The 16,495-nt window shown below is 59.7% G+C and overlaps 1 protein-coding gene across 1 annotated transcript in view; it reads left to right on the forward strand.

The window, feature by feature from the left end:
- Positions 1-3,409: 3,409 nt before the first annotated feature.
- Positions 3,410-16,495, forward strand: part of KIF26A (kinesin family member 26A) — a 54,638-nt gene continuing 41,552 nt past the window's right edge. The window contains exon 1 of the mRNA XM_047737442.1: positions 3,410-3,500. Within this exon, the coding sequence (XP_047593398.1) occupies positions 3,447-3,500 (54 nt within the window). The 5' untranslated portion in view covers positions 3,410-3,446. The remainder of the gene's footprint in view (positions 3,501-16,495) is intronic.

The following is a 16,495-nucleotide window of genomic DNA, read 5'->3' on the forward strand; positions in this document are numbered from 1 at the left end:
TGTGCCCAAGGCCCCTACCTGGAGAGGCACGAGGGGGTGACCTGTGCCTGCCCTAGGTGCCTGGTTGTGACAGCCTCGCGGGGGCGGGGGTTGGTTCTCCAAGGTGGGTTGGACAGCCCTGAGCCTCGTCGGAGGCCTGGCTGGGACTGAAATCAGGTGTTTGGACCCCTGGCTGATGCTCCGTCCGAACTATGAGCAGTCCAGTGGGGCAAGAGCTCCCTGAGTGTCAGGCCTGCCCTTCCCCTCACCCCCTGCCCCAACATGGTTCCTGATCCCTCCGGGCTGAGCATGGGGAGTGGGGGGGGAGGGAGGGGGGATAGGGAGTGGGGGGTACCTCCATCCAGGTTCTCCACCACTGCCCGTGTGAGGATTCCCATCCATCTGTCCATCTGTCTGTCTGTCCCCTGGGTTGGAGGCTTGGGAGAGCTGCGCCCAGCCTGAGGGCATGGGCCCTGCACATGTTGGCCACAAGTGTGACCCCCAAGAGCCCGCCCTTGGCACCCACAGTGTAGCTGGGACCTCTCCTGGGTGGGCCGGGCTGGGGGTGGCTCTGCCCGCACCCCCGGGCTTCTCCACCTGGTTCCCAGGCCCAGGCTGGCACCTTGGCTGGCAGCCTTCCAGATTCTCGCCCAGACACGGGTGTGCCTGGGCCTTGCACAACCAGGGAGCACCACAGAAGCACGGCTGGGCCTGAGGAGCCTTTGCCCCACACCCTGATGAAGGCCCCATGAGTGGGGGGATGGGGGAGGAAGGGGGCTCCGGGCTTGACAGTCAGAGGGGTGGCTGCTGGTGGGGGGGGCAGGACGGTTGGATGGGAGCCTGGTGGAGTAGAGGAGGGAGGAGGCTGCCGCTCAGGTCCCCCAAGTGGTAAAGCAGCCCTGCCCCCCTCCCCCACCATGTCTTCTCTGTCCCCAAACCCCCACAGCTCCCTGGAAGCACCCAGCTCTTGGGCTCTACTTGCCAGGGGTTGGGGCAGAGCCTGTTGCCCACGGCCACTCAGGACTCAGCGCTTCTCTCAGACCCCAAGGAGCACCAGATTGTGAAAGCTGTGGGGGCTCACGTCAGTCCACAAGGCAGCACCCTCCCAGAGCAAGTGTAAGCCTCCAGGGGTACACAGTCCCACGGATCCCCAGGACGAGGACCCCGCTGGGGTAAATGGTCCCATGGCGCCCCAGGACGAGGACCCCGCCGGGTAGAAGGTCCAGCTGGGTCCTGGGTGTTCCACGGAGAGCACATGTTCATCTGACTTTCCCCAAGTGGGTGATGGACAGTGGGTGAGAAGCTTCCACAGCCAGGCAGGTTGGGGGAGCGCCCCGCCAGGTTTTGCAGTGGGGGGAGGCCTCCATTCTTGGGCCCCTGCACACTCTTGTGGGACATAGAGCCCTACAAGGTGCAGTTCCTGGACGGGACGTGTCTCTTGGAAAGCTGTGCAAAGTCACAGGTGCAAGTCCGGAAACTTCCGCAGAACTGTTCTGTACACTGGCAAGAGGCCAGTCTGCATCTGTAAGTCAGCTCCTCTGAGAAGCACGGAGTGGCAACAGGGCAGTAAAGGGCCAGTCCCCTAGGTCCCCAAGCACAACACATGAGGAGAAATAGCCACACGGGACAATGGTAGAGGCTCGCCTTTTGCCACGCACTGGCTCCTCACGGCCCTGCTACACTCCCGAGAGCGCACTGGTTCATCTTCCTTCTCATTCCACAGCTGAAAAAACTAAGGGCCAGTCCTGTGCTCAGGGTTGCATGTTGGTACACGGGCCGGGCCCTGGGGCAGCCCCCCACCTCTGGAAGGCGCCCCCGGGGGACACGGCATGGGGCCAGCATGAGACATGGGAGCAAGGCTAGGCGGGGCACGGGCTGGGTGGACGTGGGAGGCACCATGAGCCCGTGGGGTCTTGGAGGACCCCGACTCCTTGGGGAGCTGCTCTGCTCACACCTCACACTCCCAGGTGAAGCCTGGCTCCCAGCAGCCCCTCAAATCACCAGGATCCCAGGCTTATCTCTGGGAAACATTTCTCTCTGTCTCTCACTTAGGCCACTGTCTGTGTTTGCCCAGTATCTTCCATCATAAAGTCGGACTTCTCAGTCGGGCCCCCAGGTCACCCCGCTCCCAGCGGCAGCTTGCCTGACTCTACATGGCAGGACGTTCCCTGGCTGGGCACACCTCAGGTGGGAGCCACAGCTTCAAGGACTTGTCACCCTTCCCTCCCCAGCCCCCTCGGATGCGGGACACCGTGACCCAGCTTTGCTGGATAAGGAGGGGGTATGGGGGTACGGAGTGTGTAGGGAGGGGGCTGCCCCCAACGGACAGGGCTGTGCCAGGGAGCTGGGGACAGGACAGGTGGGCTCCTCCCACCCACGTGGTGATGGTGATGGGAAGAAATGACATGGTCCACTCCTGTTCCTCTGTCACAGGCCTCTGTGCTTCCGTCCCATCCCCCAGCATGGACAGGCCTGTGGAGTCAGCAGGGGTGTAGGGCAGGAAAGCTTTCGGACTCTGACAAGTGATGGCCCCTCTGTGAGCTGGTCTATCCCACAGCAAAATGCAAAGAATAAAACTTCTGCCACTCACGTGGCAGGGTTGTGACAGGCGAACCACACACAGTGTGTGTGAAAATGCCTTATGTCTGTCATACTTGGTGGCTGTGTCCTGCTGGGGATCAGCGGGGGCCCCTGGGTTATGCAGACACTGGTCTCCGGGGGCGGGTGTGCGCGTGCGTGTGCGTGTGTGTGTGTCCCGCGCGTGACCACCCTGAACCTAGCTGAGTGAGTCTGACCTGCCACACCAGGGGCTCAGAGTGGGGGCTGGGGACTTAAGCGACACCTCTCTCCAAACTTTCCTAAAGCTGAAACCCCCATTAGCCCCCATCTGCCCGCAGCAGGCAGCTCCCTGGAAGATATCCCCGAGGCCGCAGCTGGCGGGGCCCCAGCATCTCCAGGTGACTAAGTGGGCAGGCCAGAGCGCATGGGGCTGGGTGACGCACGCTGGGGGTGGGGGGGCATGGCGAGGGCTGCTGGCCTGTGTGGGGGATGGGGGCAGCATGGGGCTCCCAGAGTGGGCCCTGGGGGGTGGGCGTGAGGGTTCCGGGCCCCCCTCCTCACTCTCTGCGAAGAGCCGGGTCTGAGAACGAGGAACCGGCTAGACGCGTTCCCTCCCTGCCTCCGGCCTCCGTCTAGTTTCACTTTCTCTTTGTTCCCCCTCCCACGAAGCTCCCTTTGAAGTGTGCGGGGCCGGGAGGGGCGTGTCCGGCCCGCGTCCTCCCCCTCCCCACCCGGGGGCGTGCCCGCGGCTCCGGCTCCTGCCGGCTCTGGGCCGCACCTGTCCGGCCACCGGGCGGACCAGCTTGGCCAGTGTCATCCCCCCCCGCGGTGAGTCTGGGCGCCCGGGTCCCGGGCCCGTCGGAGCGGGTGTGGTCGCGGGGCCCGGAGCGCGGAGCCCGGGACGCCAGATGCGCCCGGGCCGGGCGCTGGAGGCGGGGACGCCGGGCGGGGCCGGGAGGCCGGTGAGTCAGGGCCACCCCCGCGCGGGCGCGCCGAGCAGGTACCCGGGCCGCGGACGACCCGCCGCGCGACCCGCCGGCCCGGGAGCCGCCCGGCCCGGAAAAACCGGTCGGGCCAGCGCGGCGCGGTCGCATTCCGGCGGCGGGGGAGGGCGGCCGCATGGCTTAAAAGGCGCCGCGGCCGCACGGACGCAGCCGCTGGGCCACGCGTGGCGCGGGCCGAGGGGACGCGCAGCCGGGGCTCCGGAGCTCGCGGGACTCGGGGCGGAGCTGGTGCGGCGGGGCGCGGGGCGCGGGCAGGGCTGCCGGGCGGCGGGGCGGCCGGGCTTTCTCTCCGCAGCGCGGCGCACGGCGGACTTTCCCCGGCGCGCTGGGTGCAGTGGTTCTTAACAGTTCAACAGTTCTGTAGCGCAATTGTGAAATGTTTAGGACCACTAGACCCGGCGGGCCTGGCGGCGACAGCGACCGGAATGTCCCAGGCGCGGCCCGGGGACTGGGGCAGGGGCACGCCGGCTGGGAGGAGCCCAGCGCCCCGCTGCGTGAGCCCCGGGCCGGCCAGAGCCCCGCGGGTAGCAGCGCCCGCACGCCAGGGGCCGGGGCCGGGGGCCGGGGTGGGGACCGGGGCCGGGCGGCGCCGGGCGCTGGGAATCGCGGGGTGTGGACGCGCCGGCCGGCCCACGCTCCTGGCACGGGGCCGACCCCGGGAACCGGCGCCGCGCTCCTGCGCCCGTGGGCCTCACCCTTCTCGAAAGTTCGCCGAATTCCCACGGGGACCCGACGGCGGGCTGAAGGAGCGCACCTGGCCCGGGGCTTCCCCAGAGCCGGGGTAGGGTGAGCCGGGCGGGCTCCCTGGGAGCTGGGGGGCCTGCGCCACGGGAGCCTCGGCGTAGTAGATGGAGCGCAGAGGCCCCGAGGGTCGTGTGGTCCGAGGAAGGACTTGCGGGACAGAAACTCGGTGGGGAGGGAGTTGAGAGGCCACGCGCCAGGCAGGGGAGACACCGCAGAGCCAGGGTGGCGGCCTGGGGTTCCACGGCCAGGTGGGAGGGGAGGTCTGGCGAGAGTGGGTGGCAGGTCCTGGCGGCAGAGCCCTGGGAGCTGCCGGCACTGGGAAGGGCTGAGCCCTTTATTCCCACCTCCCGCGGGGATGAGGCTGACCGGCTGGTCTGGCAGCACCCTCTGGGGAGAGGGAGGCAGCGTCCCTCGGGTCCCTCCTTTCTCCCCCCAGCGCTGAGGGGAGCTACAGGGCAGGTGCAATGGTCTGGGTTTGAGGTCCACAAGGCAATGCCTGGCTTGGTGGCCTTAGGCCAGTTGCCTGCTCTGGCCCAGCCCTACCTGCGCATGGGTGTGGGGTGTTGATGTGAGGACAGGAGCAGTAAGTGGGGGGCTCGTGGCTGCAGGAGGCTGTGGGAGCCCTGGCTGCCAGGTCCAAGGAGGAGGCTGTGTTCCTGGGAGGAGGTCCACCCTCCAGCCAGCACCTTCGGCTTTTGCCCCACAAACTGTTCTGGGGCCACCAAGCTCTGAGGAGCCCAGAGGCTCTCAGCAGCTGTGCTGCCCCCTGACCGCCACAGTCAATTGGGGACCCTTAATTCTACAGTGTTCTCCCTGGGCCGTCTGCTTAGCTCACATGAGACGGGCTCCCCTACTGAGGCTGGGGGTGGGGGGCTGGGATGGGGTGCTCTCCATTCTGTAGCCCAAAATCATTTTGTACAGTGTGGGCATTGACATTACAGACTGATGAAAATAAATGTGTGTTCAAAGCTTCACTGTGTCCAGGGCTGGCTGTCCTTTCTTCCCCAGACCTCACTCTGGTCCCTCTCTCTGCCTTCCAATCCCAGAGGAATGGAAGTGAGGATGGTTGTGGGTGGGGCCTGGGCCTCACATTCAGCCTTGGCCCTGCCCCTGGCACCGTGGTCCCCCAGCAAGCCCCACTGCCAGCACCAACCCTGTCTTAGCAGGGAGGGACCTCTCTGGGACCCCACAAACCCTCTCCCAGCCCCCTGAGCTGGGCGCTGGGCCATACACCCTCCCTTTGGCTGAAAGCGGCTGCATCCCAGAGCCGGGGTGAGGAGAGCGCGCCTGCGCGCAGCCCCACCCTGTGTGGGTCCCCCGGCCAGCTGCCATCTGTGTCTGGCAGGGGGTTCTGGCCATGGGCAGGGCCAAAGTTGGAGTGATGGAGGAACGTCCTCTGCTCCCCGATCCTGACTCAGACTGAGTCCCCGGGTCTGCGGCTTCAGATCCCAGCTCTGTGGCCCACCAGCAAGTGACCTTGGCCAGGCGCCCTGCCTCTCAGTGTTATCTCTTCCTCCTGCACAGAGGCGGGGGTGGTATCCTGCTCACAGGACTTGCAGGAAAGCCCACGAGACGGTGCAGCCAGAATCCCGGGGCGCTGATGCCGAACTGAGCGAGTGCTTACCCCGGGCCTGGCATTCCGTCGTGATGGGCAGGTTTGGAAGGGGGGGTCACAGGTGGCAATGAGCTGGGGTCTCACAGTTGGCCCCCTCGGTCCCTGAGGCCTCCAAGAACACAGGCAGTTCCTACGTTGAGTAGAGAACCCGTAGTCGTTCTCTTTAATAACGGAAGCCCCACATGTTAGCTGCACGCACGGCCCCCAGGCGGTTTAGCGGGCACCTCTGCCCAGAGCGAGGTGACAGATGAGGCAGCTACCATTTCAGACTGGACCCTCTGCCCCCGCGTCCTCTTTCCCTTTTCCTGGCAGAACCCGGCCTCGGGTCCCGAGCCTGCTTTGGCTACGTAGAGGATGGCCATGGGCACAGCAGAGCCTCCCTGGTCAATGCCCACAGAACCATCCCAGTTTGTCTGGGACTTTCTGGGAGTCTCTTGGTCTCAGGGAGAACCCCTGCCCCTGACAGCTGAGCAAGCTGTCACACAGTTGGTTGCTCTACCTGGGACCAGCTCGGGAGACGCACCACCCTACTCCTTGCACCACTGACCAGCCAAAGCCCTGTCTTGTTCAAGCCTTGGTTATTCTGGTCTCTGTCAAAGCAGCTAAACCAGTATTCTGAGTCGGTGGTGTTCAGGCTTTGCCGTGTGGCTAAATCTCCGGGAGGGCTAGGATGCGCCAAGGAGTCGGCACCCTGCTGAGGTCAGAGGCCCGAGGCTGAGAACAGCCGTCATAAGTAGGAGACCTCCTCAAGAGAAATGGGGTGGAAAAAGGAGAGACAGACCCTGAACCTGTAGCTTTTGGAGCTGTCCCGGGCCACAACAGCCCCGGGGAGTGGGAGCCCCCAGCAGAGCCTGCCTGTGAGTCCCAGCTCCTACCCCACAGGCCACCCGCTGGGGCTTAGACCAGGCCCCCAAAGTGTGCTTCTAGCTAGCTGTGCAGCTCCTGAGGGCAGAGAAGGGGGAGGACAGATGGTGGCTTCTTACCTTCTCCACACCCTCAGCGACTTGGCGAGCCCCACGGGCAACAGACCAGTTCCTGCGGCCACGGGCCTGGGTCTGGCTGCTGCGAGCTCACTGAGCATCCAGTGTGGGATTGAGGGGCACACAGACAGCCCTCCTGTCTTGGCGGGCCATCTTTCTCTTCATTTCTCCCCCTTTATAGGAGTATAATTGATATACGCCTTCAAAGTGTACAGTCTGATGACTTGGGACATGTGTGCATACCCACGAAGCCCTCCCCAGAGTCAAGGCAGTGGCCCATCTGCCACTGATCAGGATTCATTCAATCTCTTGTCATTCCCTCCTCCCTTCTCCACTTCCCTGTCCCCAGAGCTTGCTTTGTTGGGAGATACTTAATGCAAATTCAGTATCTCTAATAGAAATCAGACTATTCTGGTTACCTGTTTCTGCCATCTGTGTCTTCCCAGGAATCTGCTTACTTAAGTTGTCAGATTATGAACTTTTGCATGATACCCCATTATCATCCTTTTAATATCTGTAGCGTCTGTGGCACTGCCTCCTCTCCCATTCCTAATATTGGTGCCTTGTGTTTTCTCTCTCTTGTTCTGGTCGCCTTGGTTAGAGGTTTGTTTGTTCATTCATCCATACATTCCTTCATTCACTGATCTTCTGAAAGAACCAGATTTAGTCTTGTTTGATTTCCTCTGTTATCTTTTGTGTTCTATTTGATTCCCACTCTGATCTTGTTTTTTTCCCTTCTCCTCATCTTGGGTTTCTTTGCTCAGCTTTTCTAGTTTCTTAAGGTGGTGTGCTTCTGGCCACTTGAACTTCGTTCATTGTTTATAGTATTTTGTTTTCTGTTTCATTTTGGATAATTTCTGTTTCTACCTAGACTCTGGCTGCTGCTTCTGCTTCTGCTGCTGCTTCTTCTTCTTCTTCTTCTTCTTTTTAAAAGATTTTATTTATTTATTTGACAGACAGAGATCACAAGTAGGCAGAGAGGCAGGCAGAGAGAGAGGAGGAAGCAGGCGCCCTGCTGAGCAGAGAGCCTGCCGTGGGACTTGATCCCAGGACCCTGAGATCATGACCTGAGCCAAAGGCAGAGGCTTAACCCACTGAACCACCCAGGCACCCTAGACTCTGGCTTCTTCTGCAGCGGCCAGTTTGCAATGAATTCCATGAGTGTATCTCCATCCTGGACATTATATTTTCCATCTAGGGAAGTTAGATTGGGTCTGTTGTATGGTTTCATGGCTCTACTTCATGTGTCTGAGCATTCTGGGATCTTCCTGAACATATTGGAATATAAATACAAAAGTAGTTTTAATGTTCTTGTCTGTTAGTGTTAGCATCTGTGTCATTTCGGGATCTGGTTCTATAGATTGGTTTTTCTCTCTGTTGTGTTGACTTTCTGCTTCTTTGTATGCCTGGTAATTTTGATTGGTTGGCACATTGTGAACTTTATATTGTTGCATGCTGCACAATTCTGCATTCTGTAAGTGTGTGTAAGCTTTGTTCTGGGACATGGTGAAGCCGATTGTGTCTGATCCTGTCGACGACCCCTTTATTAGGATCTATTAGGATCAGTTTCACCTTTATTCTAGGGTAAAGTTTTCCCCAGCGAGGAGTATGTACCCCCTGTCTTGTGAAGGCTGATTCCTTCTGCTGGATGGGAGCACACCCTGTTCCCAGCATGTATTTTTAAGATAAACTGGGAAAATATATGTAATGTAAAATTTACCATTTTAACCATTTTTAAGTGTACTGTTCAGTAGCGTTAAGTACATTCACAGTGTTGTGCCACCAGCATCGATCTCAACGTTTCATCTTCCCAAACTAAAACTCTGCCCCATTAAACACTAACTCCCCTCCCGCCATGCCCCGTTTCTACTTAGTGTCTTTATAGATGCGACGTGGTGCCTCTAAGTACCTCATACAAAGGGAACCATACACTATTTGTCCTTTTGTGACTGGCTTATTTCACTTAGTATAGTGTCCTTAAGGTTCAAGCATGTTGCCACAGGTGTCAGAATGTCCTGCCCGCCCCCTTTTTTAGAGCTGGGCAATGTTCCATTGTACAGATGGACCACAGTTTGCTTATCCCTTCACCCAACGATGGAAATTGGGGCTGCCTCCACCTTTTGGCTACTGTGAGTGATGCTACTAAGGGCATAGGTGTGCCTGTGCCTGTTTTAGCTCCTAGCATGGTTTGAAGCGCCCACAGGCTTTCGCTCATCTCCTTCCAGGTGGTCCCTTCTCCGGCCTTAGGTGGGAGTGGGGTTTGCTTTCCTCTGGGCATCGGTCCGCACTCAGCTGAGGACTCACGGGGACGCCCTGGCAGATCCCCAGAGCCACATTCTCTTCTCTGTGACACGCAGACCCAAGCGAGCTTGGCTTCTCCATACTGACAACTGCGACCCTGTCTCTGTCCAGCCACCCCCCGTGACCTCCTCCCGGGCGCGCCCTCCCATGCCGCACCATTGGCTCCCACTCTCCAGGCTGTAAGCCGGAGCGATGTGGGACCACTTTCCTCCCCCGCCTGGCGTCCAGCGTCTGTGCACTGCTCTTTTGTATATTGGGCTCATTTTAAAGTTGTTTCTGGTGGGAGTATGACTCTGATCCCTGTCACTCTGTCTTGGCCCCAAGTGAAAGTTCCCCTTCTTCTTGTGACCCCAAGGACAGCAGTAGCTCAATCCTCCACTTGTGGACTGCTGGTATGCTCCCAGCGCATTCCTTTCTGGGGGACAGTTCTGGCTGTCCCCAAGGTGTGCCACAGTCGTTACGGACATACTTCAGGCCCTCATTTGCCACTAGGCCACCTCCTGACATCGGGTCCTGGCTACCCCCAGGGGCTCGGATGTACCACGTGCTCAGAGTGGCACCTGTGGTCCTCCGTCACCTCTGTCCAGGGGCGGCACCTCACACAGACACATGATCTCCCTGACTGCCTAGGGGCAGCAGAAGTGCCACCCAAAGCGTCTGCCTTTGGGAGGGGCTCCTGGTGGCCTCTCGGGACAGAGCCATCTCTGTCGCCTCCCAAGGAACACTTTGGGGAACTTCTCTTCTGCCCTGAGACTCACCCACCAGCCTTCCCTGCGCTGCCGATGGAATCTTACTGGAATCTGCCCCAGGCAGGAACGGAGTCTTGGGAATGACACCCCGTGGCCAAGGCACCACTTGCTCATGTATTTTGCTAAGTTGGGCTTATTTCGTCTTTCTCCTTGTTTTACACTAGCGTGTGTGAGGATTTAATTTTCCCTTGGAGCCACTTTGGCTCGGACCGACAGCATGGCGATGGGTACAGGTCGGTCGTTCTCCTTGTAATTCCTGTTGGGATTTTCTCTGCAATTATTCGGAAGTATTATTTTTCCTTTTATCTACCTTTCTGAATTAAACAAATCATTTTTTGAAAACTGAAATGTAAACACATACATAATTTAAGATGTCAAATAGTAATTATGAGGCTTGTGGAGAAATACAGGAGCCTCCTGCCTTCTGCTTTCCTGCCCCATGCTGGCGTACTGTGTTCACCACGATTGTACTCTGATGTGTTCTGCTTCTGCTTCTGGATTTTTTGAAAAAATAATTACCTCGTTTAAAAATTTTGCATAGTTTTCTATGTAATTGTGAGTAACTCCATGCTCTTTGATGTTTAAACCTTTGAAGTTTAAATGTTTCCTAATGTGTTCAAATACAGTAAATACTTTTTCTTCTTTCCTTCCCTCCCTCCCTTGCTCATTCTCCGAGGGCCTCCCCTTAATGTGCTCTGAGCACTGGCTCCCCTCTGCACCCCACAGGACCCGCTGACACCCTTAACCTCCTGTCACTACTGCTCCAAGATGTCCTTTGTCCCCTTCTGGGTTGAGGTCCCATTTCCTTCCTCCCATAGCCTCTCCTTCCTTGGTTCAGTTCCTTGTCTGGGGGAAGTCTGTCTGCCAGGAACTTTGAGAAAGGGAAAAAAAAAATCAAAGGTCAAGTTGTCTGTCTTTATGGTACTTTCCTGCTGGGTGATGGTGACGGGCCTGGCCAGGCCAGGCCAGGTGCCAAGTTCCCGGTAAACAGTCATTTCCCTCCGAGGGCCGCAGACTCTGCTCGTCTCCCAGCTTCCCGGGGGTTCCTGCTGGGACGGCCTCGGATGCCAAAGTGCTTCTGGCTGGGTGGGTGACTCCTGCCCCTGCTCGCCTTGATTGTGCCAGACGTGGGAGATCCCTAGTCCTCGGTTCTGGCATTGTTGTATTTTTTAAATTTAATTTTATTTTTTTAAAGATTTTATTTATTTATTTGACAGAGAGAGAGAGATCACAAGCAGGCAGAGAGGCAGAGAGAGAGGCAGAAGCAGGCTCCCCGCAGAGCAGAGAGCCCGATGCGGGGCTCTATCCCAGGACCCTGAGATCATGACCTGAGCCGAAGGCAGAGGCTGAACCCACTGAGCCACCCAGGCGCCCCTGTTTGTTTTAAATCATGATTTCCTCACTCCGACTTCGTCTGTTCTCTTGTCCTATTACTTGGACGTCGCACACGTGGCTTTAATCCTGTCATTGTTTCGCTCCTCCTCGTCTCTTTCCTCTGCTTTCCGTGAGATCTTCTGGACTTTGGCCTCCAACCCTTCTCTGGAGTTTTATTGCTGTTGCTGTGTTTTGTTTTACAAGTGCTTCCTCACCGTTCTCTGGTTCGTGTCTGTGCTTAAGTTCTGGGCTCCGGGCCGGATACCCTCTCCTCTTCCCCTGCCCACCGCGTCCCACCCCCTGCAGCCATGGCAACCGAGGTCAGTGGTGCAGGGCCCCAGGTCTGGAGGGAGGGAGCGGTTCTCTTAGTCCCTCCCCCCCGCAATCATTCAGTTCCCGCTGTTCTCGCCTGCGCTGTGCACTCTTGCTACAACTATGACACACACGCACACGGGCACACCCAGAGCTTACATTCACGAGGCCGCCTTTGTGCCCAGCCTGGGTCCCGGAGCTATGCTGCGCCCTGCCCCTCCCCTGGAGAGGTGTTTGGCAGTGTTTTGGATGAGCTCCTGGGGAGCAGTGAGGCCCATTCTGCCCTGCATTTTCCGGGACTCCCACCCCCACGTGTGCATTGCCTGTGCCTGGAGGGGAGAGAGCAAGAACGCCAGGGGAGAGGGGAGTCAGCGGTGTGCGACAGGTGGGCTGAAGCCTGTGGGGTGCGGTGGGGGGAACCCGGGAGGCCCCGAGAGGAGGCTCGTGAGGCCACAGGACGTCTTAGCGCACTCCTCACCCTCAGGGGTCTAGCGCAAGCCCCTGCCTCTCTCAGGCCTCAGTTTCTCTATCTGCATAAGTATCTTTGTTTGGTTCTTGGTGTTGATTTGAAATTTCAAAACAGGTGATGTCTTACTTTTCCTTCCACCCAAGACTGTGGCCAGATGCGCCGTCTGCTGGCCGCAGGTGGTAGTGCCCCGTCCTAGAGGCGGCGGTGTGGCTCCCCAGGCCTGCCTCTTCTGTGACCCCGGGGAGCCTGGGGTCCGGGGAGGCGGGCGTCTGCTTCTCTACCTGTCAATGCTTGGCCTGAGCAGGGCTCCGGGTGCCCAGACACGAGTCTAATTCCTGCTCTGCAGGGGCACGGGCACACAGCCCGTGCAGCGGGAGTATCAGGGCTTGGAGAAGGGAGCTGCCGGGGCTGGGAGCTTTCCTGGAAGGGAGAGCATCTGATGCGGCCTGAAGGCGCAGTTGGCCAGTCCTGCGGGAGACGTCCAGATGAAAAGGACAGAGCTGCAGGGTTTGGCTCGTGGGGGCGTGAGAGTAGGAGGGAGAGGGGCTGAGCCAGGAGAGGAGGAGGTCCAAGCTGGCTGAGGGACAGCCATTTCTGGCTCAGATTTCTACTAGGGCCGGGAGCCCTGGCAGGCTGGGTGGGAGGGCCAGTGCTCTGTTGTCACAGTGAGGGCACTGGTTGTGGGCTTTGGGGGCCACTTGATGCTGCTATTGGAAGGCCCAGATCAGGAATGCTTCCATCTGGGCCAGAAAGTGTCGTCAGGGTCGTCACCCTGGCTGAGCTGGAGGGGGCTGCTGGGTGGGCCTGGTCAAGTCATCCCAGGGATAGTGGGGTATGGGAGGAGGAGTCAGTATGGGGCAGCGAGGAGGGGGGCAGAGATCCCAACCGGGGGTCCGGGCCAAGGTGAGGGATGGGGAGACAGGAGCCTTTCTGCAATGGGAAATCACGTGGGAACTGGCCACAAACACCGTACCCGGGATTCACTCATGCCTTGATTTCTTCAACAGATGTCAGGAGGTATCTACGGTGTGCCAGGGACGTGGGGGACCGCTGATATTCTAATGGGGCTGATGGACAATGAACAAGACAGAGAGGAAACAGCTGTAGTAATTCACCATGGGAGCTAAGGAGGAAAAAGGTGAGCATGAGGGCCGGGAGGTGTTGGGAGGGGCTGGAGTTGCAGGGGCGGTGGGCAGGGAAGGCTTTGCTGAGGGACCTCCCCAAAGACTCCTGAAGAGGGAGAGAGGGAGCCCTGCGGCTGTGTGGGGTGACTGCAGCACCCCTGCAGTCACCCCAGCATCGGTGGGCCCTGAGTTTAGGAGCAGTGAGGAGGTCGGTGAGGGCTTGCGGGACACAAGGGCTCACAGGGAGAGAGGTGGGAAGCCGGGCTCTTGAGCAGAGAGGTGCTGTGGTCTCACCCACCGTCTTAAAGACTCCCTGCTGGGAGCTGCTGCAGGATACGATGTTGGCAGACACAGGCGGTGGGACGTGGGGTTTGACTCTGGACATGCTGCCCAAGTAGCGGGACTGAGGTCCTGGTGCATAGGACGTGGGGGTGGTGAGGGCAGTCAGGAGTCAAGGCCGACTCTAGGTTGATTGCCCCGAGTGAATGAGCAGATGAATAATGGAGAACACCTCCCCCGCAGCGGGTCCCCCTTCCTGGAGCCCACCCCCACCGAGCGGAAGCCAGGTCTCGGGCCCTGGAGCAGCTCCGCCCCCCTGCGGGCGCTGGCCGAGGTGCTGAAGCCGTAGCTGAAGCGGTCTGAGTGCCCTGGGGCTAAGGCTCCTCCTGGCCTCGGGGTGCCAGGCAGGGGCAGGCACACAGCAGGAGGGGCAATGGGGCTGGCACAGTGAGGGTCCCCATTCTTCTGGGAGGCGGCCGGACTGCCAGTCTCCCTCTCTACCTGACAGACCCTGATCCCGCGGAACGCTGTGGGGCCGATCGCCTTGGGCTCCTGCATCTGCCCCCGGCTGGGAGCTCCCTGGTGAGGGCCCCGTCCATTCAGCGCCTCCACAGCGGCACTCCGGAGGCCACATAGGGCAGGCCCTGGGGGCGAAGGGGGCAAAGAGGCAGCAGGACATAAGGGTTCTTGATCATGGAGGCCTGGCCTGGGACAAATTCTGGCAGGTTTCTTTGCCACTCGGTGCCTATTCCCTTGCTTCAAAACAGGGATCACAAGAAGACGGTCGAGGGGGTCACGCGGAGTGTGGTCCACAGCTGATGCCAGCAGAGCGGACTGCCTTCCCCCCAGCGCGTGGCGCCCCGAAGGAGGGCTGGGCCAAGTGGCCTTCTTCTCCCAACCTGAAGGTGCCAGGGCTGAGGGGCTTCCCTCGTGGACACGGCTGGGCGGTCTTCCCTGGCTGCTCTCCCGGGACATCCTTCCTCCACTGCAGACACCAGCCCAGCCTCAGCAGGGGTGCCGAGAGGAGCCTGGTGAGCCGACCGGCCCACGGAAGCGTGGGAGAGTCCCGAGGCCCCCTTGAGACGAGGGGGAAATTTCCTTCTCTCCGGCTCTTGGAGGAGATGAGTGCATCTTTAGGGCGCGCCCCTCAGATCATCTGACCTCAGGCCCTCTGACGCTTCCCTGTCTCTTTATTAGATACTCATAGCCACGGTTACGGTCCCGCAGGAGGTAAAACCACGTGAAGGGACGTGACGGGTAAGTGTAAGCTTCTCCCTGCCTGCACCGTCTCCTCTTCTCAGAGGCGATGACTCTTCCCCAAAGGGTCCAGGCCTTTAGCAGCAGAAATCTCTAGAAAGATAAACCCGCCCCTGCCCTACAGTGTGTCTGGGGTTTCTTTCTGAGAGCTCTGGGTTTTGACCTGCGCGCGCTGTCACGGCAGGTCAAGTGTTAGGCTTCGGGTCGTTTCCCTCCACCGCAGAGACCGCTGGTTCTCCCGAGGGCACCGTGGGGCGTGTCAGGGTGCCAGGGGCTGCCCAGCCCTCCCATTGCTGACCGAGAGGACTGGCCCCTTCTTTTCAAGCCTGCCGTGGGGTTGAGCTGGAGGCCACCACAGGGCGTTGGGCCCAGGAGGGACCAGTCTGTGAGTAGAGTTGGGCAGGAAGGACTCCCACTGTCCTTGGAGTCGTGGGGAGATGCTGGTATGCTGGGCTCAGGGCTCCCCACACCTGATGCTGGAATCTGGCCACTCCAGGCCAGTGTCCTCCTGCCTCCCTGAAATAGATCGGAAGCTGAGTCCAGCAATTAATCCCGTCAGAAGTCCACGCGATTGCAGGGGGTTTTCTGTTTTGCTCCTGTGGCCTAGATTTCCCCGGGGACAGTTCTGACCTGCGCTGTGTGCTTGGTAAATTAAACGTTAAAAAAAAATCTACACGATGACTTTAATCAATCCGCTGAGATGGTGGGCAGCCTCCTCCCAGAAGAGCTAGGTCCACTGGAGGAACCCCACCCCCAGGCTTGGGGTCTTAGAAGGGGGGGGGGCAGGACAGTGCCTGCCTGTGGGGGGAGGGGAGAAGGTGGGAGGTCCCCAGGGTGGCCTGTTGGAGCTCAGTGCCCCCTAAATCCAGACCTTAGGAGCACAGAGGAGGGGGCAGGAGCTGGGGAGCTGGGGGGGTATTCAGGCCCCTCTTATAGCTTGTCCTCATGTCTGTCCCAGGCCCAGGATGGGCATGGGGGTGGAGAGGGGACAGCTCCTCCTGGGGTGTCCCCCCTGACCTGAAGCCTGGGTCGGGGCAGGGTGCTGGCCCTCGCTGGCCTTGTGGCCCGCAGATAAGGTGTTGACCATGTGTCTGTTGGGTGCAGTCAGGTGGAAACTGTGTCCTTCAGCAGCCATCTCTGGGGGTCAGGGGAGTAACCTGGGGAGCACCAGGGTCTCCTGGGCCACAGGGAATTTGGGGGGGTGGGAAGAGTCCATGGTCCTTCCATGGGGCCGAGGGGATGGCCTGGTTGGCCCAGTGATAGCACCCTAGCCAAGCTGTTGGGTCCTTCCATCTGCATAGCAGGGCTTCTGGAAGGGCCAGCATGCTGACCCCCAGCCCCGACTGCTCTCCAATCTTTTCCCCGTTGGTGCTTACCTTCCAGGTCCTGTTCAAGGCCCACCCTCCTAGCACTGTTCTGAACACCTCCTCCCCTTAACGCTTGAAGACCTTCCCCAGGGACCCAGGTTACGTAGGCAACCTTGTCTGTCTGCCCAATGCCCCCCACCCCCAAGCAGGTGTCCCACTGACCCCTTCTGTCCGCTCCTCCTGGGGACCCTGCACACAATAGGAGCCACGCATGGCTTGGCGTTGTTATCTGGGCAGATCTACCCCTGATCCATCCCCAGCTCCTACCATAATTTGGCCTGGCCAGGCGATCAGCAGGAATCTTCCAGCCCATGGGGAGTCACCGGAGCGGCCAGAGGGGCCTGGTAGGGGTAGAGAAGCTGCTCGTGGTGGCGGAATTGGG

Source organism: Lutra lutra, chromosome 7 (genome assembly GCF_902655055.1).
Source record: "Lutra lutra chromosome 7, mLutLut1.2, whole genome shotgun sequence".
NCBI lineage: Eukaryota > Metazoa > Chordata > Mammalia > Carnivora > Mustelidae > Lutra > Lutra lutra.